Here is a 26,504-nt window from a genome sequence, read left to right as displayed (position 1 = left end):
TTTCTACTCATATTTCCCACTACTAGCTATTATTCCTGTGCTGAGAGAAGCTTGGAATGTTTTTTCTACCACCGATGAAAATCTCTGATACGATAAAATCAGGGAGGAGAGTGACAGACATGCCGAAGAGCGAGATAGACACAGAGGACTATTCAGCAAGCTTTTGTCACTGACTGTAGTAGTATAATTTGGAGGTAAACTAAACAATTTTTTCTCTAGCTTAAAAAAAAAAAATGCGATATGTTATTAACAGTTGTGTTTCAATGAAAATGATAATATAATTAATGGTCTAGGTAACAAGTGCAACAGGCTGTCATTAACTATAAATTATTTAGAGTTAATATAATTTAAAGTAAACCACCCATTATGTAACATTATTGACACAAACACGTGTAGGCTAGATGATATTGTTTTTCACGTAACTTGTTTCCATGATTTTAGAGTATTTAACAAATGAATGGGGGTAAATGAAAATGGAATAATAAACAATTTTATTTCTTACGAAATACAGCAGTTTCATCCCGACTTGGACCCTGCTGGGGAGTCTTCCATTTATACATTTCAAGACTCCGTAAAAAAATAAATAAATAAGTGAAATAGATGTAGGTAATACGGCCCGGATACCGCTCGTCACATGTTTGATGATGACACACGTGCTGGAGCGTCTGCTAAAACCAACACAGTCAAAGAACAAACAACACGACATTGAAGTTTAACACATACAAGGTAACTGAGGTCAATTGAACTATTATTTATGAATCTGCTTGGTGTCTGTGGAACTACGTCGAACTAAGATAAAGAGTAAATTAGATTACAGACATATAATATGATTTGGTAGTTCAGATAATACGGTTGCAGTACCTTCAGTAAATCGTAACAGCATTGGCCGTGTAGCTATCGTAAGAGTTAGCATAGGCTGTATAGCCTAAATTACATGCCCATGATGTTATAAATTTGCTACTCGAATTATATTTTAAAGTGCCTTCAGCTGTTGCATAAAAGTTATTTTTAAAACAGTGTAAAGGTGTTCTGATCTGATTGACCGGTTTTGGTATTTTGGTTATTTTTTCACATTGAACACAGTACGTTGCACATTAATTAGACAAGCACTGAAAGCACTGAATTTACCAAGTATCAGCAATCTGTACTTGTCAGTTTCCTCTGGTGTTACTTGGTTTGAGTAGTACTTACTGTAAGTTTGTTACACTCAATAGTTAACAAAGCAAAATTATCATGTTGCCAGTAGTACTCATCTAGCAGATCCATCATGTCTTCTCATCTTTAGCAGATCCATCATGTCGTGGTTGTTTGGGATGAACAAGGGACCTCAGGATTTCTCACAGTTCGTGCCTCCAGCGGGGGCAGTGGGAGGAGGTGGGCAGGAAGGGGGAGATGGTGGTGACAGCAAAGGGAAAAGTGGGGCCATGGAAGCATACCGCTTTGATTCAGCTGCCCTAGAGCGAGCAGCCAAGGCAGCCAAGGACCTGGAGGCATCAGGTATGTATGCTGACAATTCTGGGTTTTGAAAGTGTTGTAATAACTATAGTCTTTATGGGAAAAAAAAAAAGGGTTGACACATGCAACCTCTGTATATAACTGCCTATGTGCCATTAGCATAGATGTTACAAATGCTTACTACAGTTTATAAAATCCATTTTCTCTGATAACCCCATTTTCACCTCCATAACCCCACTGTTAAATGCTGTATGAACATTGTGTAATTCATAATTTTTTATATTTTATATATATTTTTTTTTCCTTTAGCTTATGCAAAGCAGGCACTGGAGCTTACAAAAATGCAGGAAGAAACAAAGCAGAAAGAACTACTTGGTGCTGCTAAAGAAATGGAGGTTAGTTCCATGGATAATTAACAGATATAGTACAGTTATTGTGAATCATGTACACTACTATGGTAGTCATTGTTTTACCTTTTTCATTGTAGTGACATATTTTTTCATAATTTTCATGTTACCTGAGGACTGTGTTCAGCATAGGATGAACCACTACTGCAGTAGTAAAGGTGGCTATTAAGGGCTACATATAACTCCAGTTTGAAAAGTCTCTCCAGTGCTGAATTAGATTGTTTGGAGGTAGCAAGTGGAAAATGGAAAATACAGTACATCCCTGGGCTGAAAGGTTTTAGTTATGAAATGGTTAGAATGATAGTGGTAGGTGGGGGCACTCACCATCCACTCACTCAGTGTAATGCTGCTCTCGGGAACTGCCCTTTCTTCTTTTCCTTTCTTCTTTCCTTCCTTCCTCATCTGTCTTTCCTTTATTCTTTCCTTTTGGTTCTGTCTACAGGTGACTACATTGAGTGACATGCCAAATGGTTTCCTGTACACCAGCAAACCATTTACTATGGTGGATGGTAACCTTGTAACCAAATTTTGGCACCTGGTGGTTTTGTAGGTATTGAGATACTCCAATCAGATTGAGCCAGTTCAATCGATTGGAGTGTTGAGCTGGTGCAGGTTAGTATCCAAGGGGTTGGGGTTTATTGCTCACATAATGCCACTCAGGGATGAGTTAGGCTGGTCACTCTCATCTTAAATGTTGGGACCAACCAGCCTTGCCCTGTTCTATGCTTCTCGTGGGGGAACACTGGGTTAGATGATGATGGTGATGTTAAAATGATAGCCTGTTACCAAACAGGTATGTGATTGAGCCTATTGCAGTTTTATAATTTGTAAATTCAACCTCTCAGAGGTTCATTCACAGATACAGCAGTTGACTAGAATCAGGTACTGCACTTTTAGATTTATTACCGTACTGGTAGCCCTTCTAATCTGATGAGATTTGCATATTGCAGCATATTCTAGCTACCTCTAGATGATTTTTTTAAAGTCAGACAAAATTCAAAGAAGGTAATCCTGAACTGAGTATACTGTTAATCATGTGGAGCTAGCAAGGATAAAATAAAAAAATACCGGTATATACAGTACATCTTTAGTTTCAAGGTGTTGATTTGAATTTTAGTATAGCAGTGAAGGCTATTGTCTTGTTTTTTGGAGGATGATATGATGACAGCAGTAATTTTATTCACGCCACTTTTGTTCATTGAAGTGTTATATTTTTCCTAATTCAGAACATGGAAATTTGAATTTATATTTTCTCTGTTCATAGTTACTGATACCAACTGCACTCTGATACAAAGTATGCTTTACAGGAAATCCTTGTTATAAAGCAATCTTCTGTGACCTTATTTTTATATTACAAGACCATAGTAGTAATAGCGGTGGTGGTGCAACCCCAGTCTGCCAGGCTAAGAAAACCCACCAACTGCTGAGAAGCAGTTGTCCCTGTAGGGCCATCCTGTGCAGTGAACTGGTGTTCCCTTGCAGTGGACAGCACCTCGCCACAGTGAGGCATGGAGAAGAGTGGAGGTTTGCTTCCTAGATGGATGCTGCATTTATCTCACCACACCCAGTTAACAGGCACCATTACCCTGTTATTTGGTTACCACTCAACATTGTAAATGGTTTCCTTGATTACAGGAAACCATTAGGCTTGGTTATCAGAGTAGAGTCACCCTAGCAAGAAGCTGACAGCACTAAATGAAGTGGAAGATGGTGACCACCACCTGCCACACAAATTCACAATAAATTGCAGAAAATTGCCTTTCAAAATTCTGTTGCTGCCTAGACAGCTAATTTGCCAGTTTACAGATTCATAGGACTAGTTGTATGGAAAGAACTGTAACATTTTTTAATGCATATTTGACCTATAGCAAGAACTGCCTGTAAATACAGTAAAACCTCACTATAACAGACTAATTGGGTTCCAGGCCTTTCTGAAAAGGCAAAATTATGATAACTGACATCCAGATTTGCCCCTGCTAACCCGGACTTTTTCTGATATATAAGACAGTCCGGATTGCACCAACTTCTTTTTTTCATTAGCACTGTTGCATTATTACTTGTTATCCAACTCATATCCAGCAGTCTACATCCTTAAGATCTTGGCCCATACCAACGCCCATCAACAAGGCCACAACAACCACCCAATGCCCAAAATCAAGGTCACGACTACCACTCAATGCCCATCTAACGCTCATCATGAAGATCACGACAACCACCCAGTGCTCATCCAATACCCATCATCAGGGTCATGACAGCAACCAAAAGCCCATCCAGTGCCCATCATCAGGGTCATGGCACCCACCCAATGCCCATCCAACGCCCATCATCAAGGTCACAACAACCTGCCGAAACATCCTCATCTTCCGCTATCACCCAGTCCAAGCTGGACTGCAGTCAGGCAGTCCGTACCTCTTCTAGCTTTGTCAGACTTTTCCCGGTATACTTGTATAAGAATTTAGTCTGGTAGGCTCCTCAAGTCCGATAGAAGCGAATTCGGCTATATCAAAACCCGTTATATCGAGGTTTTACTGTATTATTGTTATAGTTTTTGCTGACCCCTAGTCTGTCTCGCCAAGCAGACCCAACCACCACATGTAAACTACTGCTATTGGTCCATCGTACAGGTACAGTACAGTATGTACACTGTGTAGGGTCCGGTGCCCCCATGTGATGGACGGCACCTGACTAAGGTGCTTACCGTAGTGAGGGAAGTATTGAAGAGGTATGACTTCCAGGTGGACACAGCATTTGCTCCATCCATGGTTCACAGTGCCTCCACGTGTAAGCACTGTGTCACAAAAATATAGTGGCTCTACATCCTTGCCATAGCTACCAGTACTACACTGTGATATATATACACCTGGTGGTCCAGTGGTTGGACAGAGTGCAAACTGTGCCATGTGCATGAATTTAATCTCTAGGAGATGACTGGAGGTTTTTGCTGCCAGTATTACAATGTGATATATACACACCTGGTGGTCTAGTGCTTGGTCAGAGTGAAAACTGTGCTATGTGCGTGAATTTGATCCTTAGGATATGAATGGAGGGTTTCCAACCATAATTGTAATTCTAGCAAGGGGAGTAGGCTGGTCATTTTCCTGTAATGCACTAGACTGTGATAACCTAGCCTCATGCCTGTACACCTCAGTGGGGTAATATTGAAATGGCTCTTCATGTTGTACAGTGTAGTGTTTACATTTTCTTCCAGTTGCGTATTGAAGCCGCGAAGGCAGAAGGAAAGAGAATAGAGCAAGAAGAGAGGAGGAAGACCTTGCAGGAACAGGCAAAATTGGACCAACAGAAGGCCCAGTATCAGGACCAGCTGGCACGCAAGAGGTTTGTCTCAACATTCTTTTAGTGTATTCACATCAGTTTGTAAATCTCTAAACTGAACAAAACCCTCAGGTACAGTAGATGGTTTAACCTACAGTCTTATGTATCAAGACTGTTTAATAGCCTGTCTGTGCAAACATATCCATTCTACGTAAGTATATTTGTGATGATTCGTTCTCTCTCTCTCTCTCTCTCTCTCTCTCTCTCTTTTTTTTTTTTTTTTTTTTTTTTTTTTTTTTTCCACCAGGAAACCATTTACTATGTTGGGTGGTAACCACATAACCAGATTATGGCGCCTGGTGGTTTAGTGGGTAATTTAAGGCGCTCCAATTGGATTGGGCCTGTGTAGGTTTTTATCCAAGGGGTGGTTTGGGTTTATTGCTCACATACCATAATGCCACTCAGGGATGAGTGATGCTGGTCACACCCATCTTAAATGTCAGGACCAACTTGCATAACCCTGGGCTTCTCTTCCTTATGGGGCAACATAAGATTGGATGATGGATTTTTTTTTTTTTTCCCATCCTGAACCACCTTGAGAAGATGTGAGATAGGATCCAGAAAAAATGAAAGAGAAAGTAAGAAGCTGGGAAAACTGTCGGGAGCATGCTTCGGTGAAGTGGGCCACTCAGTTATTCACACACTATTCAGTCTCCTGAATACTGGCTCCACCTCATATTCTTCACTATGTGCACATTTTTTTTTTTTCAATATATATATATATATATATATATATATATACAGTACAGTCACTATTTTCATGATATATACTCTCGTGAAATTTCTTTTCGCGATGGCAAGGGAATGTTTTTTTTCCAAGGAGTCATGCAATTTTCCTACGATTTTTGCAAGCCCCCGCATCTCCACAGTCACTTGTTTTGAACTGACCATTGAGAAGTTGTTGGAAACAGATGAACAAGTCAATGACAATGAAGTTCAGGAACCCTTACCTGTCCCACCAGGTGAGCCACATCTCGCCAAATCACAGACTTGCTGGCAACTACTGCTCGTTTGAAAGAGCAAATTGAGGAATGTGATGGGAGGACAGGGATAAGGGACACTTTCCTCCTGATGGTGGATAGACATCTAGCTAATTACTAGGACCTTTTCAGTGCCAGAGTACATGCACGTCATTAGACTCTAATAACATCATTCCCTGTCCTCTCGTATTCAACAAGTCCAGGCTTTGGAGAACATACAGGCTGGGGAGGACGAAGGTGCTGTGAATGAGGACATTGATGACATTGGGGAACTTGACGAGCTCCCACTGGAGGGCTTCGATGTTGAAAAATTGGTAAGTGGTGGTGTGGGGGACTCAACAGTGGTGGTGGGGAGCAGTGAGGGGGTAGGTGGTAACTAAGCACTGCTCTCAGCCTCAGAACTCATCTTCAAGCCCCATCAAGCAGTTCAGAGTTTCATTATTAGTAAATCCTTTCTTCAGTAATATATTATATGTCTGATTAACTGTATGTAATTTATAGTAGGAGTATTGTGTCATTAATGGATAGCTAAGGGGGAATGAGGTGGCTGACCCCGGAACCAGTTACCACTTATAACATGTATACGCACGAATTACGCGAGTTTAACTTTTGTGCCGCAATTGCGGTACCAATTAGGCGCGAAAATAGTGACTGTACTGTATATATACTGTATATGTACAGTATATATGTATATATATTATTTATATGTGTATATATATGCAGTATATATATATATATATATATATATATATATATATATACACACACACAGTAATGGAGAGAGGGAAGGCATTGCTAAGTAATGGTGATGGATGGAATATTTGTTGTATGCTGATGATGCAGTACTACTTGCAGATAACAGACAAGAATTTGGTAGACTAGTGCAGAGTTTGCTGATGTCTGTGAGCATTGATCCTTGAGAGTAAATGTAGAAAAGAGTAAAGTGTTGGTTATTGAGAGAGAAGATGACTCCCAATGTGATGTTACAGTGTATGGAGAGAGACTGGAATTGGTGAGAGAGTTCAAATTCCTTGGTACAGTGATAGAAAAGAGAGGAAAATGTGCTAAAGAAATGGAAAGTAGAGTGAAACAAGGAGGGAAAGTAGCTGGTGCTATAGAGGTTGTGATAGGAAACAGAGGCTTGAGCGTTGTAGCTGCGCAAGGCTTACATGAAGGAATGTTAGGGCCAGCTTCAACATATGGATGTGAGACTATGGTGTTGCATGAAAATAAAAGTCAAGAGTAAGAGCAGTGGAGATGGGGCTGCTGACGAATGTATGTAGAGTACAGAGAGTGGATAGGATACGATATAATGTGATACATGAAAGCTGCAGAGTGAGGAAGTCTGTGGATACCAGAACTGAAGAGAGTGTACTGAGATGGTATGGTCATGTGGAGAGAATGGATAACAATAGATTGGTGAAAAAGAAATATCTGAGCAAATTTGAAGGAGGGAAGAGGCAAGGTAGGCCAAGGAGAAGGTGGAGGGTTATGGCGGGTGAGTGTGTAAGGAAGAGAGGTATGGAAGTCGATGAGGCTTGGGGACTGACAAGAGATTGAGCTGGCTGGATGAATGTTGTGAGAGGAAGTGCATGATGAGGCATTTGGCACCCCTTTTTAACATGATAGTGTCCAGATTGACTTTTATCAGATACATTTATGTGAAGCTACAGAATGTGGTGAATTTTTTTGGCGTATCCAATAGAGCCAGATTTTGGGGGGTTTGAATGATGAGTGAATGGAAGCATGACCCATTGGATTGGGCAGACTTATGCTGTCTGGACATTTCTGTTCCTCACACTGCCCTAGTGTACTTGCTAAATAAACTGATATGTAAATAAATGACGGGGAATCGTCCTGATGGCGAATTGTCCCGACTCGGCCTCACAGTCACAGCCCTCACTCATCAATGTCAGAACTGGCTGGCTGGCTGGGCAGGGCTAGCTAATGAGGCTGAACCGGTGGACAAGTGTGTGTGGTCCAGTGCCTACAGTGTGAGGACGTTTTTGTTGCGTTTGCACATTCGCTGTTCACTGAGCCGCAGATGATCCATTGTTGTAGCAAATCATTCCCATTGTATAGTGGGCATAGGGTACTAAAATTTTGACATTGTATAAGCGAAATATTGTATAAAAAAGCATCGTATAATGCGGGATTACTGTATGTTGTACTATATATTACATATTTGTGTCACTGAAGATCATGCAGTAATACTACCTGAGTTTGTTTTGAGCAGGTATGATGACCAGTTGGCTCAGCAGCAGCGGATGAATGAGGAAAACCTAAAGCGGCAGGAGGAGTCTGTTGCTAAGCAGGAGGCCATGAGGAAAGGTAGGATATTGAGTCCTTCCTGTGGGTCACCTTTCTAATGTTCTTTTTTTACTGTCAGGTCCATAGTAAATTACACAAAATTCTGTTGCTACTGTACCTATTAATGTAGATTTGCCAGTTTCCTCTCATTTACAGTACCAGTAAAGGAAAGAGTTGTGATATTTTTTAACATATCCCTTACCATACCTACTGTATAGTGAAGACTGACTGATCAAGTTGTGCATCAGTCAGAATAATGCTTAGGACCGGTATTAATAAAAACTAATAGGAGTACTCCTAAAATTACTACTAAAAGTGGTTGTAGATGAGAGTTGCTTCTAAAAGTTCCAACTAGGAGGACTCGTAGTAGTAATTTCGCTCCTACCATGAAGTGTTACCAACACAAAGAATCTCTGCTTAATATATTTAATAAATTACCATAAGAAAGCCTTAGAGTATCAGTAAGTAGTTTAAAAATGAAAAACTAATTTTTATATATAGACACAACATCTACTTGATCATATGTTATGATTCTTTACGAATGTCGATAAAATGGATAAAATGTAAACACATCGTGTGGTCAGCTGATCATGCCTGCTACCATCGGGGCATCGTGTGTACACATGGGACAGTTACCGTCAACAATGGCACAATTTCAACATACCACGGCTGCAGATAAAATCCGGGGAAAGAGAAACTGGACGGAAGAAGAGTGTCTCGTGCTGGCAGAAGGCACTGGAGAAAGAAAAAGAATTATAAAAGGGAAATTCGGCCCGGGGAACACCTCAGTCATGAAAAAGCATGCATGGGCTGAGATTGCAAATGCTGTGAATGCTGCTTCCTCTCATCCACTTTCTTGCCAAATTCGGGCATCATGTGTTGATCCTGGCCACCTTGCAACCACATCCAGTATATTATATTCTCTGTCAAATGCCAACTGAATGTTCATGCTGTGGTAATTTTTCCTATTCACATACACTTCTTCATACTGGTTTGGTGCCACAATTCGTATGTGAGTCCCATCAATCACACCAGCTACCCCAGGAAAGCCAGCAATTCACCTGAATTTTCTTTCAGTTCTTTGTAGTTCAGGGAGTGTACGAGGGAACCTCACAAACCTCTTAACAATGTGTGGAGCAGTTAGAGCATAGAGTGTTCCGTTTTCACATTGCTTACTGATGGCTGCAATGGTCCAAAGTCATCACAATTATACTGCTGCATTTTTCCAGTTGCAAGGTACCTTAATAGTAACACATTCATCTCGGGGTGTGAGAGGATGGTTTCGATGTGTGGGCCTTTCCAGTACATCTCTTACTAAATCAGTAATAAACAGAATGCCCTCATGATTGAAACGGTACCTTCTTACAAGTTCTTGATCATCATATTCCACGAATGCATCCTTCTGAGCTCGAAAATTTCTGCGTGGTGGGTGGTGTCGGTCAGCCATGGCCTATGTTGTCTTGTCTCTTGGTGTTTGAGGGACGCAGCTACTGTGTTCACTGTCACTAAAATCCCTACTAACTCCTTAAAAGTCCTTGTGGAGGACTTTTACTTTTTAGTGATTTTACGAGTAAACTTAGGAGTTGAAAGTAACTTTTAGGAGTACTTCTAGAAGTTAGGAGCCAAATTTTACTTTGAGAGGTACTTTTTACTCCTAGGTGTTTTTATTAATATGGGCACAGATGTTCTTGTGCTAGAGAGATTAACAAATCAGTGTCTTCCAAGCCACAATTGAACATGAGATGGAACAAAGGCACAAGTATGATATGAAGCGACTGGAGGCCGAGATGTCTGCCAAGGCTAAGGTGGAACGAGAGAACCAGGACCTCATGTTGGAGCAGATCCGGGTGCGAGCTGCTGAGGACCGAGAGACAACGCTCAAGTCTCTGGTCGAAAAGCGAGAAACTGTCTTATCTTCCATCAAGTGAGTCTTGGTTTTCATTCTCCCTGATACGTAGATGAGGCATAGTTGTTGATTTACTGTACTGAAAATTAAGTAATGTTGAAATTATACATTCCTATTTCTGGATCTCTTCTACTCCATGTATGGATTGATATACTACAAATTTGCTGAGTAATATTGAAATTAATATTCCTCATTTTGTATCCTTTCTACCTCATGTATTAACCCCTGGACTCCAAGCATGTCATTTTTTATTTTATTCTTGCTATCTGTTGATTATATTCAGCTCTTTAGAGAGAGAGATTTGTAGAAAAAGAGTTAGAAACTCCACTAACCCCCTCATAATCACATGTCTCTCACTAAGTTCAGTAAAATCATCTGGAGATAGGAAGAATAAATGGAGCGATGTCACGGAATTCAAGGGGTTAAGTGTGAAAGAAGGTTCAGATAATAATGATGGTGATTGTGAAGTATAATTGACTTGTACAGAACACCCCATTACCCCTGAACAGAACAGCTGGTTCAGCCATTGGGACGGGTATCAATGCCTTCCTGAGTGAGCCTGCCAAGATCCAGGCTGCTGTGGCAGGGCTTGTCGCTCTCACAGCGGGATACTATGCGGCAAAGGGCTCCCTCGCAATTATGTTCAGGTTCATCGAGGCCAGATTAGGTATACAAGATGCTGAATTTTTCTTTTATTTTTGTATTTGCCAGATGACAGAATACAGTAAATCTCTAGCTCTACACTGTCACCTATGTTAGGTTCCCTAAAACCTTGCAAATACCAGTAACCAAAAAAGCTCCCCGTACATCTAAATTTATTCTGCAGTTTAGTACTAAATTATATAGAACCCATCCAGAGTCATTGTACTGTAAGCAAGATGTTGCAATGTCAGAGCTCTTTCCCTTTGCAAAACACCATAAATAGATGCTAGAATATGTGTAAATATGTACAGTACAGCATGCCTTTGTTTTACAGAGGTTAAGTTTGAAAAGATCCATTGTATAACAGTTTGTTATATATAATGTCAGTTATAACATGAGTTCAGTAGGAATATATTGTTGGCCAAGGGTAATCCACCCAAGAGTCAAAAAATTAGTTTCCAGCTCATCTAAACTGGAAGTTATTTCACTTCACTGCACTTCACTTGCTGTTTACCACTAAAAATCAATATAAAAATTAGTGTCCAACTCTATCTATCTATCTATCTACCTACTTACTGCCAGATGCCTTAATCCCTCTTACGAGATAGCCACAAACAAATCGCTTCGACGTCACCGTGTCCCCCGCCATTTCACTGCCCTGCTCCCAGTTCACATCACCCTCTCTCATATACCTCACCACTCCATCCCTCCATCTCCTCCTTGGCCTTCCCCTCCCTCTCTTCCCCTCCATGTCACTCACATACACTCTCCTCGTCAGTCGCTCACTCTCCATTCTCTACACATGGCCAAACCACCTCAGTGTGTTTCTCCTAATGCTTCCTGTCACATCCACATCCACACCACAACGCTTCTTCACATCCTTATTTGTCAGTCTCTCTCCATGTGACTCCACAGGCTCCTCTCAAATGACTCATTTCCACTGCTCTCGCTCTTGACTTGTGTCCCTCCAACAACGTCCAAGCTTCACTTCCATACGTAAGAGTTGGTATCACATCATTGTCATGTAATAACTTTTGCACTTCCATGCTCACTTCCCTGTTTCTTATCACTCCCATCAAGGAACCAGCAACATATCTTCCTTGTTGCACCCTTTCAAGCACTTCACCCTCCAAACTTCCATCCTTACTCATCACACTACCCAAGTACTTAAACATACTCACATTTTCCATTTCCTCATCATCCAACCTCACTGTACATTCACTGACTTCACCTCTCTCGAAGACCATAACTTTACTCTTCCCTACATTCACCTTTAGATTCCGTTTCTTACACACTCTCCCAGACTCATCCATCAAGTCTTGCAGCTCCCCTTTGTCTTCACTTAACAACACAGTTTCATCTGCAGACAACAGTGCAGGGAGTGTCCAAACACTGCCCTCTCTCATTAGGGCCACTCCAGCATCCACTGCCCTACCTTGTATCTCTTTTATAACCCCATCCATATTCAGATTGAACAACCATGGAGACATGACACAGCCCTGTTTCAATCCAACCTTCAAATAGAAAAACTCACTCAATTCACTATCCACATGTGCCGCAGCCTTAGCACCATAGTACATACTCTTCACGGCAATCAACAACTTCCCATCTGCCCCATATATTCTTAATACTTTCCACAATCCTTTTCTATCCACCCTGTCATATGCTTTCTCCAAATCCATGAATGGCACATACAACTTCTTTCCCTTTTCTAGAAACTTTTCCACTGAAGATGTAAGAATAAATATCTGATTTACAGAACTCCCTCCCTTCCTAAAACTTCCCTGTTCTTCTCCAACTAATTCCTCAGTTATTTCCCTGACTCAGTCAATAAGTATCCTACTGTATACGTTTCTTATTACACTAAGAAGACAAATGCCCCTATGATTACCACACACTTCTTTTTCCCTTTTCGCTTTGTACAAGGGAATAATTATACCTGACTTCCAATCCTCCGGGGCTGTACCTTCCTCCCAGGCCAATCTGCACATCTTCCACATCCATTCTACTACTATCTCTCCCCTCATGCTTCAGCATTTAACCACACACTCCATCAATTCCTGGGGCTTTCCCCATTTTGACTTCTTCTTTGCATCCACAACTTCCATCCTACTGATGTCTTCCTGTCTTCTCACCTCCCTCCTTCTCCCAGCCATTCCAGAGCTACTTATACTTGCATTACTTTCATTCTTTATGTTCAACAATTCATTAAAGTGTTCTCTCCATCTGCTCACTTTTTCTCCCTTCTCAACTAGTAATCTATCATTTTTATCTTTCACTCCCCTACTAACTTCATTGCCACCTGTCTGACTCTCTTTACCTCTTTCTTGAACATTTTCTTACATTCCCTCCACTTGACACTCAGATTCCTTCCAAATTTCTCATCCACTCTCTCTCTTACTAATCTTTTCACCTCTTACTTCCTTTCCACATACAACGCTCTCTTCCTTCTCTCGACTTCTTCCACGCCCCTATTTCTCATCCATTCATTATATGCTTTTTTCTTTTGTGCCACAGCCTGTCTAACCTCTTCATTTCACCATGCTGTTCCTTGCACCCCCTTTCGTCTTCTCTTCACCCCACACACCACCTCACATGCTGCACATATTTCTTCTGTGAATATCTTTCACACACCTTCCACGTCCCCCATCTGCTCCATTTCATATTTACCCAATCTTTCCTCCACTTCTCTCTTATATTCTGCCTTTTTCTCATCCTCTTGTAACCTTTCCACTCTCGTTGCATCTACTCCTTCCTCCCGTCCTTCCCTTCTTCTATTTATCCATTTTACTTGGACCTTGATTCTGACCATCACTTGATGGTGGTCAGAAAGTCCACTCCTCCAATCTCTATATGCTCTTGTATCCATTACACATCTTCGCGTTCTTTCATCCACACACACATAATCAGTCATTGAATCCTTTCATTCAGTTCACCATCCACCCTTCTCATCACTTGCCATGTATACCTTTGGATTATTTTGTACCTGAAGAGGATATTGGCTATCATCAACCCCCTCCCGGCACAAATGTCCACTAAAGCACTGCCATTCTCATCTATCTCAGCAGGCACACCCCACTTACCAACTACTCCATCGACCTTCACATTCCCTGCTTTACCATTCATATCACCAATCAAAAACACTTTCTCAGTCCTTTCAAACTTTTCCATGCACACTTCCACTTTTGTCCAGAACTCTTCTCTCACTCTGCTTGCACGATCTTGCGTTGGCACATACATGCACACAATCGCCCACATTTGTAGTCCAACTTTCAGTCTTACCCACACAACTCACCTAAGCTAAAAGTTATTTTGCTTCACTGTGCCTCACCTGCTACTTGAATGCCAATGCATCATAGCTGTGTCATTGACACTAACACACCGATGGTGACAATTCAAAAGTCATTTTGGAACAAAAAAAATGACTGTAAGCTTGTGCGTAGGCGATTGTATAAGCAAAAATAGCAATCATACATTGACCAGTGAGTTCTGTATTCGTACAGGATCACAATGATTGTACTAGCAAAAAAATGTGATTGTATATCAAAAAAACATCCTGACTTTTTAGTCATCGTATAAGAGATCCATCACATACCAGTTCGTCATATAATGAGGTTCTGGTGTACACTTTGCAAATGAAATTATGAAGTGGTACAGCAATGAGAAGTATGTGTACAGTAAACTGAAATTGATTGTACAGTAATTGTGTACTAACCAATCCTAATATTTATAAGTACAGTAGACCCTCAGTGTAATAGACCTTGATAGACCAGTTATCTGATTTAATGGATACTGTGAAGGCCACTAGAATTCTGTTAGCCGTAATGAATAATGTCTGTTTAATTGGGTACATTGGGTTGCAATACATGTGTTTCCTACACTTTTTACTTCAACCTAGCATGATTGCTGAGTTGTTAAAAGAGACTTCAGTAATAATGTACTAGTCATGAAGTAATATTATGACAAGGCTCTGATATAATTTGCAAAGAGGCAAAATTATGGGTAAAGTTAGTTCAAAATGGGTATAGTTTTCATTTTTAATTCTCGAATATGCTTTCTTACTCATTTATTTTCAGTCGTGCTCAAAATCCCACCTCAGGGAGCATCAGATATAATGGACTATGAGCTTTATCATATCAGGCTGTCCCCCCAGTTAGTCCGTTATAACGAGGGCCTGCTTTATGTACAATACAGCAGCAACATAAATCCGCAAGTGATTTGGAGGGAATATGGTTTTGTACTATTATTGATTACAGTATATGATAGTTTTACCCCCAGTCATGTTGGTTCACTCATTGTTAACTGTATGTTAGAATTTTAACTGATGTATACCGTTATTACGGTACTCTCATAGTTGTCAGTTAAGGTAGAATTAAACATTACAGATAGTACAGTAAGCTCGCCCCGAACATGTTCTCGCCGAACGCACTCGCAATTTTTCGTGGTAAGTGCTGGGATACGTATAAGACAACATAAGATTAAAGAACCATTACGAAAACTATAAATTTACACAAGAGAGGCCTTTGAAAGGCCAAATCCTCGAACATCAGTGCAGCACACACGGTTTGCTTTGATTACATGATCACATGATATGTTGTACTGCATTTCCACAGTGCTGTATTTGAAGTTAAATATTTACATTACTGTTCTCGTAAGTTTATGTGCAAGTTAAAGTACTATTAAATAATGTTAAAGCAAGAAATAAAGTCTTATACCCATTTTACCTGATATTTGTCGGAATATTGCCTTTTTGATTTCTCCATTAAAGATATGTTGAACTACTTTTCCACAGTACTGTATATGTAAGTTGGATATTTACTGTTCTGGTATGTACTTGTAAGTTAAAGCACTTAAAGTTAAAGCATTAAATAAAGCCTTGTAACCAGTTAACCTGATTAATATGATTACCCATGATCGGTGGGTTCTGAGACAATTTACCGTCAAGTCAATTCACCGTCAGGACAATTCGCTCGCTGGACGATTGCCCGTCATTTTATAAATATACTTATTATTAAATAATCAATACTTTTATAAATATACTTATTATTAATTAATCAATACTTTAATAACTATATTTCAGGGGGATCCATCAAGGTCTATGTTCAGTAGCGTAGGCTTTGGATATTATTTATTAGTTGCACCTTTAGTCAATAATTAACTTGTTTTTTCCTCGCTATAGTTGCATTTGAATTATATTCTAGCATCCCATAACTGTCTTCATTAATGACGGCGAATTGTCTTGTCATTGTTGTGATGGCGAAATGTCCCGAAACCAATCGGCGTCAGAATGTTGCCTTATGCTTATGTATTTGTATGTTGAAATTTTGCTGTGCAGTACTGTATTTGTAAGTTATAACATTAAATAAACCCTCTAATCACTTAAAGTGCTTAATATTGATTACCAGTGGCAGATAACTGCAAAATGACCACATTTAGGGGGTCTAGGGAGCAAAATAAGGAGTAATTAAAACTTACGCTGTTTTGCACCCAACGCGCCACGTTTGGAACGAAACCCGCACATTCGAGGCGAGTTTGCTGTTATTTGAAGTTTCACTTTAGGTTGTTTCTGTAGAATACAGATATTTAGTTGCTAATAAACTGATACCTCTTCATCAATTAAAGATGCTTGTGATTCATTCTACAGTAATGTCTTTATTTTTAATGATTTACAAGCGTATCTCACTTATAATATTGTTTCATCTAAGAATGCATTGTACTTGGACACATCCTAAGGCTTTAGCTCCTTCGGTCCAGTGACATGTTTTCTTTTATTGCAGCTAAGCCATCTTTAGTTCGAGAAACCTCTAGAATCAGCCCCTTCGATGCTGTCCGTCACCCAGTTCAAACAACAAAGAAGATAAAGAAGAAACCTGAGGATGTTTTAGAAGGAGTAGTGCTTAATCCAAAAGTAGAAGAGAGAGTTAGGTGAGGCTGCATTAGGTTGAGTTTTATTCACTTCTTTAAGGAAGACGGAGGGAAGAATAGCAAGCTGGAGTACTGGTGTTATCAATAGCACTGTTATTAAAGCTGGTTGCTAACTACTTAGGCTCATGTGACACACCTAGCTTAATAAAATCATTCGGGGTTAGCTGGAATAAAATAGAGAGAACTGAAGTATGTGTGTATAGCTAGGCTGTGGAGTGCCGAGTTATTTCAGTTTCTACTTGAAGGCATCACTCCAGCACCATGGCCTTAGCTAGATAGAATCTTTGTGTGAAATTAGCTTCTAGCTAGAGAGACTTTTAATAACACAAATCGTATCACAGTTAGTACATTATAGCAATCTTGATGTGGGTGCTGAAAATTTGATTGACACTATATAGGATCTAAATTGGCTGGTAATCCCTTTGTGTGATGTGTTTTATCAGTTTATTCTTGCAACCCTTAGACAGTTTTATTCAGTTTGGGGGAAGCCTCCTGTTGTGAATGGATAAATGAAAGCTGTTTCTACCTTTAGTGGAAAAGCACTCCAAAGCTGATTAAAAATGTCTGGAAGTAAGGATGAAATACAAGTTGTTAGAGTGAAAGGGTTAAGTAAGGTAAAAATGTAAAACTCTGCAAATAACTTCCTTCTTCCTTGTCCACAGAGATATAGCCATTGCCACAAAAAATACCAAGTTCAACAAGGGAATGTACCGCAACATTCTTCTCCACGGACCTCCAGGCACAGGCAAAACACTCTTTGCTAAGGTGCGTTGATAATATCAAAGGAGATTTGCCATGTTTTTTAACGTAACCCAGTCAGTCTGATATATACCAGCATAAGTATATATACTGTATATATACAGTAAACTCTCAGTTATTCATCATCGCAATATCCAGCCCAGTGCAATATCCGGCACTACTGGTTCTGCTCCAGTAAAGCAGTATCCAGTGAAATTATGCAGTATCCACCACCGAAATGAGACAACCATCTGTTTTATGCAATATCCAGCATTGAGTGTCAACCGGTACTTTATTACAGAACTGTATCATTATTTTATTGTATTTTATGCTTAATTTTCATCTTTTGCTCATGGGAAAGTTTTTAGGATAGAGGCCGAGACAGTCACACAATATCCACTTCAACGCTGAATGTTGAGCCAGTGGGGGGGGGGGTATGCAATGTCCGGCATTCCATGTTATTTGGTGTAGGACTTTGCTAAATTACAACAGATAATTGAGAGTTTACTGAAAATGTACATTACCCTTCCAGTTTCCAGACACTTACATTCAGCTTAGAAATGGCCTCTTTTATTGAAGAGGTTAATTAACGTGGTACTGAATGCCATAGGCATGTGAGTTTAAGAGCCAGATTCTAGGGGTCTGGATGGTTTGTTGGTGTGTGGCTGGCCCATTTCACGGGACATATTGATGTTAGTTCTCCTTTTGCGTTTTCTTGTTTTCTAGACCATATTTCAACCATCTTGAGATTGAAAAGGTTGAGGAGGAGGAGGATAGATGATTAGTTAATTAGTGTAGAGTGTTAAGTAAGAAATGCTTCTGATTCATTATTAAGTGGTTAAATGCACCCCCTCCCCAAATGAATTACCGACTTCAGTGTTACATTTAGCTACAATTAATAATGAGCAACTTTAAGTGAAAAACAGGTACCGGTACCTTTCTAGCTCCAGTAACCATGTTCTCAGGTCTACTTATAGGGACTGATTTTTCCGTAGATTGCACATATGATATAGCTGTTTCATAAGCTACGTATCAGCATTTGCTTTGTTGCTCCCATTGATTCATTGATTGCATTTAGTTCAGTCATTTTTAAGTAGGCAGATCTTTGTCTTTGTGCAGCTTGTGTTAACTCCTTGTTAACTTATTAGTGAAACAACTTTTGATGAGAGATACCTGTGTCTTCCATATCTCTTTCCAGAAACTAGCAATGCACTCTGGGATGGACTATGCAATAATGACTGGAGGTGACATTGCACTCCTAGGTAAAGAATCTGTTGGTGCCATTCACAAGGTCAGTAGTCATGTTTTTAGGATCATCTTTTATTTTGGAGGGGGGGTTTATGATAGTTATGTAAAGTACTTTAGAGGGACACAGCCAAAATAAGAGGTACAAGGTAGTTCATTTGATGGAATTACCAAAGTGAATAGTGTGCAATGTAATTAATTCATCTCAAGATAATAAGATTCCACTGTATTTACTTTCAGCTAGATTTTTGCTTTGTTTTTAGGTGTTTGACTGGGCAAGTACATCAAGGAAAGGGCTGGTCTTATTCATTGATGAAGCTGAAGGATTCTTACGGAAACGACATGAAAACATCAGTGAAGAACTGCGTATGGCCATTAGTGCATTCCTCTACCGAACAGGGACTCAGACAGACAAGTAGGATTATTACTCTTTGTGATTTACAGAGTAGGTATTTTGGGGATTCTGTTTCAACAGTTGCAACAAGCAAATGAATCATACCCACATTCTGAATTATCGGTATGCTTGTTTTCTGTGTAGAAGATTATAGTAGTGTGACTGATATAATGTTTATGATGTGTCATATTCTTGAAGCTTGTAGTGCGAAAGTGTGGACAAGTATCTAGTTTTTATAATACCATGATTTTGAAGTATTTTCATATGTTTTACCTTTCTGTGTCATTTAGAATTTAGATGATGCTGTATTGTGGAATGCAGAATGATCAAAGTCTATTCCATCCATCCATCATCCAATCCTATGTTGCCCCTTGAGATGCATAGGGGCCTGGGGCTAGGCAAGTTGGTCCTGACATTTAAGATGAGAGTGACCAGCCTCACTCATCTCTGTGTGGCATTGCATGAGCAAGAAACTCCAACCATACCTTGGATATAAACCTATGCAGGCTCAACCCTGCATCATCCTTGAACATGCTTGGGGTTTCATTCACTCGGGACTTAACTTGAAAAGATCATATTGCATCTCTTGTAAAAGCTGCTTCCAAGAGATTAGGTGTGCTAAGCCAACTCTGTACCTTCTTTACCCCTGCACAGTTGTTGACTTTATACATGGGTTTTATTCGCCCCTGTGTAGAGTACAACTTTCATGTGTGGGGAGGCTCCCCACATACAGCTCTTCTCAATAGGGTGGAGTCAAAGGCATTTCGTCTCATCAGCTCTCCTTCTCTTACTGGCTCCCTTCAACCTCTGTCTCTTCGCCACACTGTTGCACCTTTATCTCTTTTCTGTCGCTACTTCAATGGTCTCTGCTCCTCTGAACTGTCTGCTTCCATCCCTTTACTGTCCAGCTCTCTAATCTAAGAGTTAACCGTTATTCCCAGTCCTTCATTTATGCAACAGGTCAGCTCTGGAAATGTCTCCCTCCGTCTGTATTTCCTACTTCCTATGATCTCCAGTCTTTCAAATGCAGTGTGTCCAGGCATCTCGAAATGAACGGATCTTGAATTTGGCTCTCTTTTGTATTATATTTGTTTTTTCATGGAAGAAATGGTTTGCAGGCTCTTGGCCTTTGTTTCCTTCTTTCCTGCATTAAAAAAAAAAATCTGATTGGATCGCCTTAATTACTCACTAAACCACCAGGTGCCATAATTTGGTTATATGGTTACCACCAAGCATAGTGGATGGTTTCCTGGTGTACAGGAAACCGTTTGGCTGGTCACTCAGTGTTGAGTCACCAATAGGTAGAAGGAAGAGGAAAGATTGAAGGAAAGAAAGACAGAAGAGAAATTAAAGTCACCTGTAGGCAGAAGGAAGAGGAAATATAATGAAAGACAAAAGAAGAAGGTAGGAAGAGAGGAAAGGGCAGACACCCAAAGCAGCACCAAATCTATTAATTACAAGAGTTTGACAAATGACTGTCAAAAATTAGAGGCATGCATACACTCTCTCACACTCAGAGTTTAATAATATGGCCTCTTTTTGTTTCATACATCACAATGCTTTCACTTCTGTAATGCATCACAAACATTTGTGAGAATATGGTATGTATTCCATATTTATGTTTGTTCTGGCAGTCATTTGAATTAGCTGTTTTATGTTATATACTGTATACACATTATGTAAAGTTTATCCTTTCTTGTTGTACTTTTTTGGTTATGTTTTGTTGACCGTAATTGCCAAGAGTTATTTCTTTGTTTTTAATACTTTCCTTTTTCTGGTGTGCTATTTGTTTTACAGTAGGTAAATTCCTACTTGTTTCTTTGAATTTTACGTTTCTTTATGTTATAGCTGCACCATTAACATCTAAAGACTGCAAATTTCTCAGAGCACCTATCCCCAGAACCACAATTAGGGTCCAGTTTTTTTACTTTCTTATATTGTAATTTTTTTTCTTACAGATTTCAAGAGCTTGAATTTACACACCTGAAAGTGTATATCTCATGCTTATATGTCCAGTGGTTACCGTACTAGTGACTGTCAAAAATAAAAAAAAGTACCTTCAAGTCTGCCAGAGAATGGCTAATAACCATGCAAACGTAACTGCAAACAGTATAATATATATTCCTAGGCATAAAACAAGGTGAAATAATGATCATGAAAGGAAATTAAAGTTTATAGTTGTGCGCAGCAAGGGAAAACCCAATGCGCCTGGAAATAAAGGAAAATGATGAAGGTGGAGGGAGTGTGGTGGTGGATGAAGGGAGGAAGGGAGGTGTTGGGGGTGAGGATGAGTGGAGGAATTGAGGAAGTAAGCTTGCTACGCACACCAGCTGTGGTATCCAGAGGGTATATGGGGGTATGGATGGTTGGGAGGCCATAATGAGGAGAGGGCCCAGTGGGGCAGAGGTAGGTGAAGAGATGGCAGGGGAAGGTCAATCCCTCCCCCCTCTAGAGGCCCAATCCAACTATACCCCACCAGATACTGTAATTCCCATTGGCTTGATTCCATATACTTCATAAAAGACGGTGCTACCTACCGCCAGTTTTTGGTAGGCTCTGTACTATTGACAGACCTAGGACTTTAAGCTACATTTTCCGAAACTGTCGTTCAGCAGATGTAGGTCCTCAGGGCTTAACCCCTCGAATCCCAGGTGGCATCCTTCTGAAGTTTATTCTTGCTCTTACTAGACAATTTTGCTCAGTGTACGAAAGGGCTCTGGAATTAAAGGGGGTTTAATATGGTTATATGTAACCTTTACATTTTAGAACATCTCTCATAAGTGGAACAGAATTGTCAGGAGATGGGAAGAATAGAATGAAAGACATCCTTGGCCTTTATGACTATCAGTTGCAATGTTAAATAATATTCATAAACTTAATATTCCAGATTTATGATGGTTCTGGCCTCCAACACACCAGAGGTCTTGGACTTCGCTGTGGTGGACCGTGTCCACGAGCCAGTCGAATTCCCACTACCCACCATGGCAGAGAGGGAGCGTCTAGTCAGATTATATTTTGAAAAATATATTCTATTGCCAGCATCTGAGGGCAAGAGGTAATATCAGCTTTCTTTTTAGTTTTGTCATAGGTTATTGTGTAGAGAGGAACAATATATTTGCAATGATTCACCTCTTCTATTTCTCGTCTTCCTCTGCTGGCTAATACTCTTAAGGAAAGAGAGATTAGGTATGTTTCTCTGCCCATTGATGATTCTCTTTGACATTATGCACCATGGAGGAAAGTGATGTGTGTGCTCCACACATGATGTAGATGCAGTTAACAACCTTTTGTTTATGACTGTACATTAGACTTCCGGTAGCCTAACCAGGGAATTTGTGATGTGTGAATGATTGTGACCCATTTCTCTGGGTGTGTTGTTAATAGTTCCATTTTATTATGTTCTTTTAGGTGGGGGGGAAAAAAAGCCAGGATGATGGTGTTACTTCTATCAGCTTTGCCATCAGTAGAATTAAGAAACAAGGGAGGAGGAAGCATAGTCAGAAAACAACTGTATGAACAGTATGCCCAGAGAAATAGACCACACAACCATTCACACATCATTCAGGCTCTGAAATCCTTGCTCTGTTGAACATGCATATCCATCTCTGTTATTATTATAGTATTCTTCACTGATGTATTTTGAGCTTTAACCATCTTTACTGTAAGAACAGCTTAACCCCATGTATCCATGTAGCAGTCTTTAATGTATTCTTGCTGAAACCAGATAATTTTATTCAGCTGTAGAAAGGCTTCTTGTACTGAAGAAGTTTATTAAAGCTGTATCTAGCCTCTCTGCTTGGGAAAGTCTATCCTGTACTGAATATAATTATCTGACAGTGGCAATAATATGATGAAAACGACACTCGTGGATTGAATGGGTTTAATGGAGAGACTGACATTCATTTTTTTTTTTTTTTACTTGAAATTCCAGTACATAAAATTAATCATCATTAAAGTGTTATTAACCTGTTCAAACTGTCTCATATTTTATTCAACTTTGAAGAGCACCCTTGTAGCGATGGAGAGAACAAAGTCAGTATCTAACCCTTAGAGTGTAGAAAGTATCAGCTGAATAAAAAATTGTCTGGAGGTTTCTAGAATGAGATGGAATTGATTAATAAATTTTTCCACTGATTACAGGAGGTTGAAGGTTGCAGAATTCGACTACAGCGCAGCTTGCTCAAATGTGGCCCGGATAACAGAAGGCATGTCTGGACGTGAAATCACAAACTTGGCACTGGACTGGCAGATGACAACTTATGCTTCCCTAGAGGGTGTATTTACAGAGGATATCATGCTGAAGAGAGCACAGGCAGCAGTTGAACACAAAAAGCACAAGGTAAGCTATCAAGTGTATTGTTGTCCTTCCCAGAAGGTTTTGTTTACTATGGATGTTTTGCTGAAGAGGGAAAAGGTGGCATTTGAACACCAAAAACAAGTTATGTGATTGATTGTATTGTTTTAATGATGTTAATGTGATTTGTTTTCATTCAGGAATGCAAGATACATCAAGAAAAATATGTATTATGATGACCATGTATTAGCATGATTTTACTAGAACTTTTATCTTCTGGCAAATAATGAGTGCCCTACCTTAACTGCTATTGCTCTCACCTCAAGGTATCATGGCGCAGTGCTCACGAAGACAAGAAATCCACATTCAGTGCAGCGGTGATTGCAGCAGTGGAGGGTGGAGCAGTGGCACCCCCTGCCTCACCAAACACTCCCAGCTGAGGCACCACTCCAATAGTTTGGTATTGTATCAGAGGTTAATCCCTTCTCTCCTATGACTCATTTTTCCACTTTATGTTTTGCTGCTTTCAGGTAATTTTAATCTGCAGGGCCATTTGGAGTGAAGGAGTGTCTAAGGGCTATATTTAATTCTTCCAGAACAGAAAGTCTTTGAAGCTCAATTGCCTGGAGGTAGCAAGAATAAACTAAAAATTATGTTACTGGATTGAAGGGGTTAAAATATTAGTCTTGTTATTTACAATGGTAAACCCTGATTGAAAAGAAGTGAAATTGCAAATGTAATGGAACTACCTGTCATATGTATTCTTCCAGATGCCAAGGAATTTCTACTAAATCTTTTTCTTACCAGTATAGAAGATAATACCACTCATTCCAGTTTTAGTAGCAAACCGACATCATGACTTTGCTCATTTATGTGTATGTATTGTTAAACACTGTATGTACATTCTTTCCTGGAAATAGATATGGTAAGTTGAATGAAGCTTCTCAAAATGATTGTTTAACATCTTTAGAATTAACTCTGATCACTGACAACACCAGTTATATTGGGTATGTGCAAGTTTGGGCAGTGCTCAGCAGCCATGTTTAACAAGTTATGGTACTCATGTGCTGTGATACCTTCCCTCAGAAAGAATGAGTAATATGCCAATGTCTTGTCTGAAATCCTAACATCTTTAATACTGATCTTAAAGTACTTGGACATTAAATGCTGTGCTGTAGTAAGTATCCTCAATATCTGATTGTAAGTTTTTTTTTTTTTTTTTTTTTTTTTTTTTTTTTTTTAAACAGGGTTTACTGTACCTTCATATGTCTACTTTTCCATCCAACCATCCATCATCCAATCCTACGTTGCCCCATGAAAAGCATAGGAGCCTGGGGCTAGGCAAGTTGGTCCTGACATTTAAGATGAGAGTGACCAGCCTCACTCATCCCTAAGTGGCATTACGTGAGCAATAAACCCCAACGACCCCTTGGATATAAAAACCTGCACTGCCTCAATCTGATTGGGGCGCTGTAATTACTCACTAAACCACCAGGCGCAAAAATTTGGTTATATGGTTACCACTCAGCGTAGTAAATGTTTTCCTGGTGTACAGGAAACCAGGAAAACATTTACTACACCTGGTGGTAACCATATAACCAAATATTGGCACCTGGTGGTTTAGTGGGTAATTACAGTGCCCAATCAGATTGAGGCAGTGCAGGTTTATATCCAAGGGATGGTTGGGATTTATTGCTCACATAATGCCACTCAGGGATGAGTGAGGCTGGTCACTGTCATCTTAAATGTCTGGACCAACTTGCCTAGCCCCGGGCTCCTACGCTTCTCATGGGGCAACGTAGGATTGGATGATGGATGGATGGATGGAAGAGTAGATGTATGCAGGTACAGTAAACCCTGTAGTTTAAAAAAAAAAAAAAAAAAAAAAAGTTGGGGGAACATTGGGATTTTAAATCCGATGTTTGATAGTCATCATCGTTTATGAAAACCGGTTTGTTTTATACTTGCTCTGGTTCATCATCACCTGTTTACCATTTGAGAATGGAGTGAAATCCTGGACAGCGAAACAGACTGCTGCCCAGTTGCCTTGTACAAATTAAGTTTCAAGAATATAATTATTTACTGTACAAGACCGCTGATATCTTGCAGATGTTCACCGTGGGTGATTATTGTTATCCAAAAATCACTGACCTGAAAAGTATAACTGGGTTTTGTTAGCATATCAATATCCTTGAAACTGTGCCATGAAATAAAAAAGGTTGCTGAGGACTGCACTGGGGAATACCTTGTATTTTTCAGTTACTATTTATGGCTAGAATAAATCGATGATTATGCTGTGATGCATAAATCTTTTACACAAAACTGTTTTTAGTTATCAAACTTGTTTAATTAATTGCAGAAGTGTTTGATAAATCTGTTATCTTTTTATATGTAAAGTTTAAAAATTAGAAGTAGCAAAATAAGATTTTTTTTTATATATCAGGTAGAAAGCTCTCCTGCTCTGAGTGGAGCCAAAAGGAATATTTGAGATGATGGTGTTGTCAGACAAAAAGCAGTACTCATTTTTAAATACCATTCCATGTATGACTGAAAAGCAATAGGAAGCACAGGCTTACCATATTATACTGAATATTAGGCATAATTTCAAGGACAGAAGTAGGGTGGTTATGCAGCTTTATTGGAAGGTATTCTGAAGTGGGCATATGATACCGAACAAGTGGTTAACAAGTTGAGAAATGTACAAAGTATAATTGTTTTGTATATGATTTGATTCATTTATTACTGCTGGTTTTATAGTATTTTTATAGATGAATCTGTACAGATGAACTCAATACTGTAATTGAATTGTAAAATTTTTAAGTCTAGGATGGTTACAATAAATTGTTAATAAGTTTATATACTTTTTCAGCAACAG

The 26,504-nt window shown here is 39.6% G+C and overlaps 1 protein-coding gene across 1 annotated transcript; it reads left to right on the top strand.

Moving 5' to 3' along the window:
* The first annotated feature begins 1,295 nt into the window (after window positions 1-1,295).
* bor (ATPase family AAA domain containing bor) lies at window positions 1,296-26,504 on the top strand. The gene is made up of 13 exons (XM_080274258.1): window positions 1,296-1,497; window positions 1,765-1,850; window positions 5,071-5,198; window positions 8,412-8,506; window positions 10,211-10,409; window positions 10,901-11,058; window positions 16,811-16,958; window positions 17,621-17,723; window positions 18,895-18,987; window positions 19,205-19,356; window positions 22,223-22,390; window positions 23,476-23,674; window positions 23,956-26,504. The coding sequence occupies exons 1-13, from the start codon at window positions 1,296-1,298 to the stop codon at window positions 24,067-24,069; spliced, it is 1,845 nt and encodes a 614-aa protein (XP_080130384.1). The 3' UTR covers window positions 24,070-26,504.

Source organism: Coenobita brevimanus, chromosome 6, assembly GCF_032717465.1.
Source record: "Coenobita brevimanus isolate Jiangsu-jjx chromosome 6, ASM3271746v2, whole genome shotgun sequence".
In the NCBI taxonomy this organism is placed as follows: Eukaryota; Metazoa; Arthropoda; class Malacostraca; order Decapoda; family Coenobitidae; genus Coenobita; species Coenobita brevimanus.
This window is presented reverse-complemented; position numbering and strand designations above follow the sequence as displayed.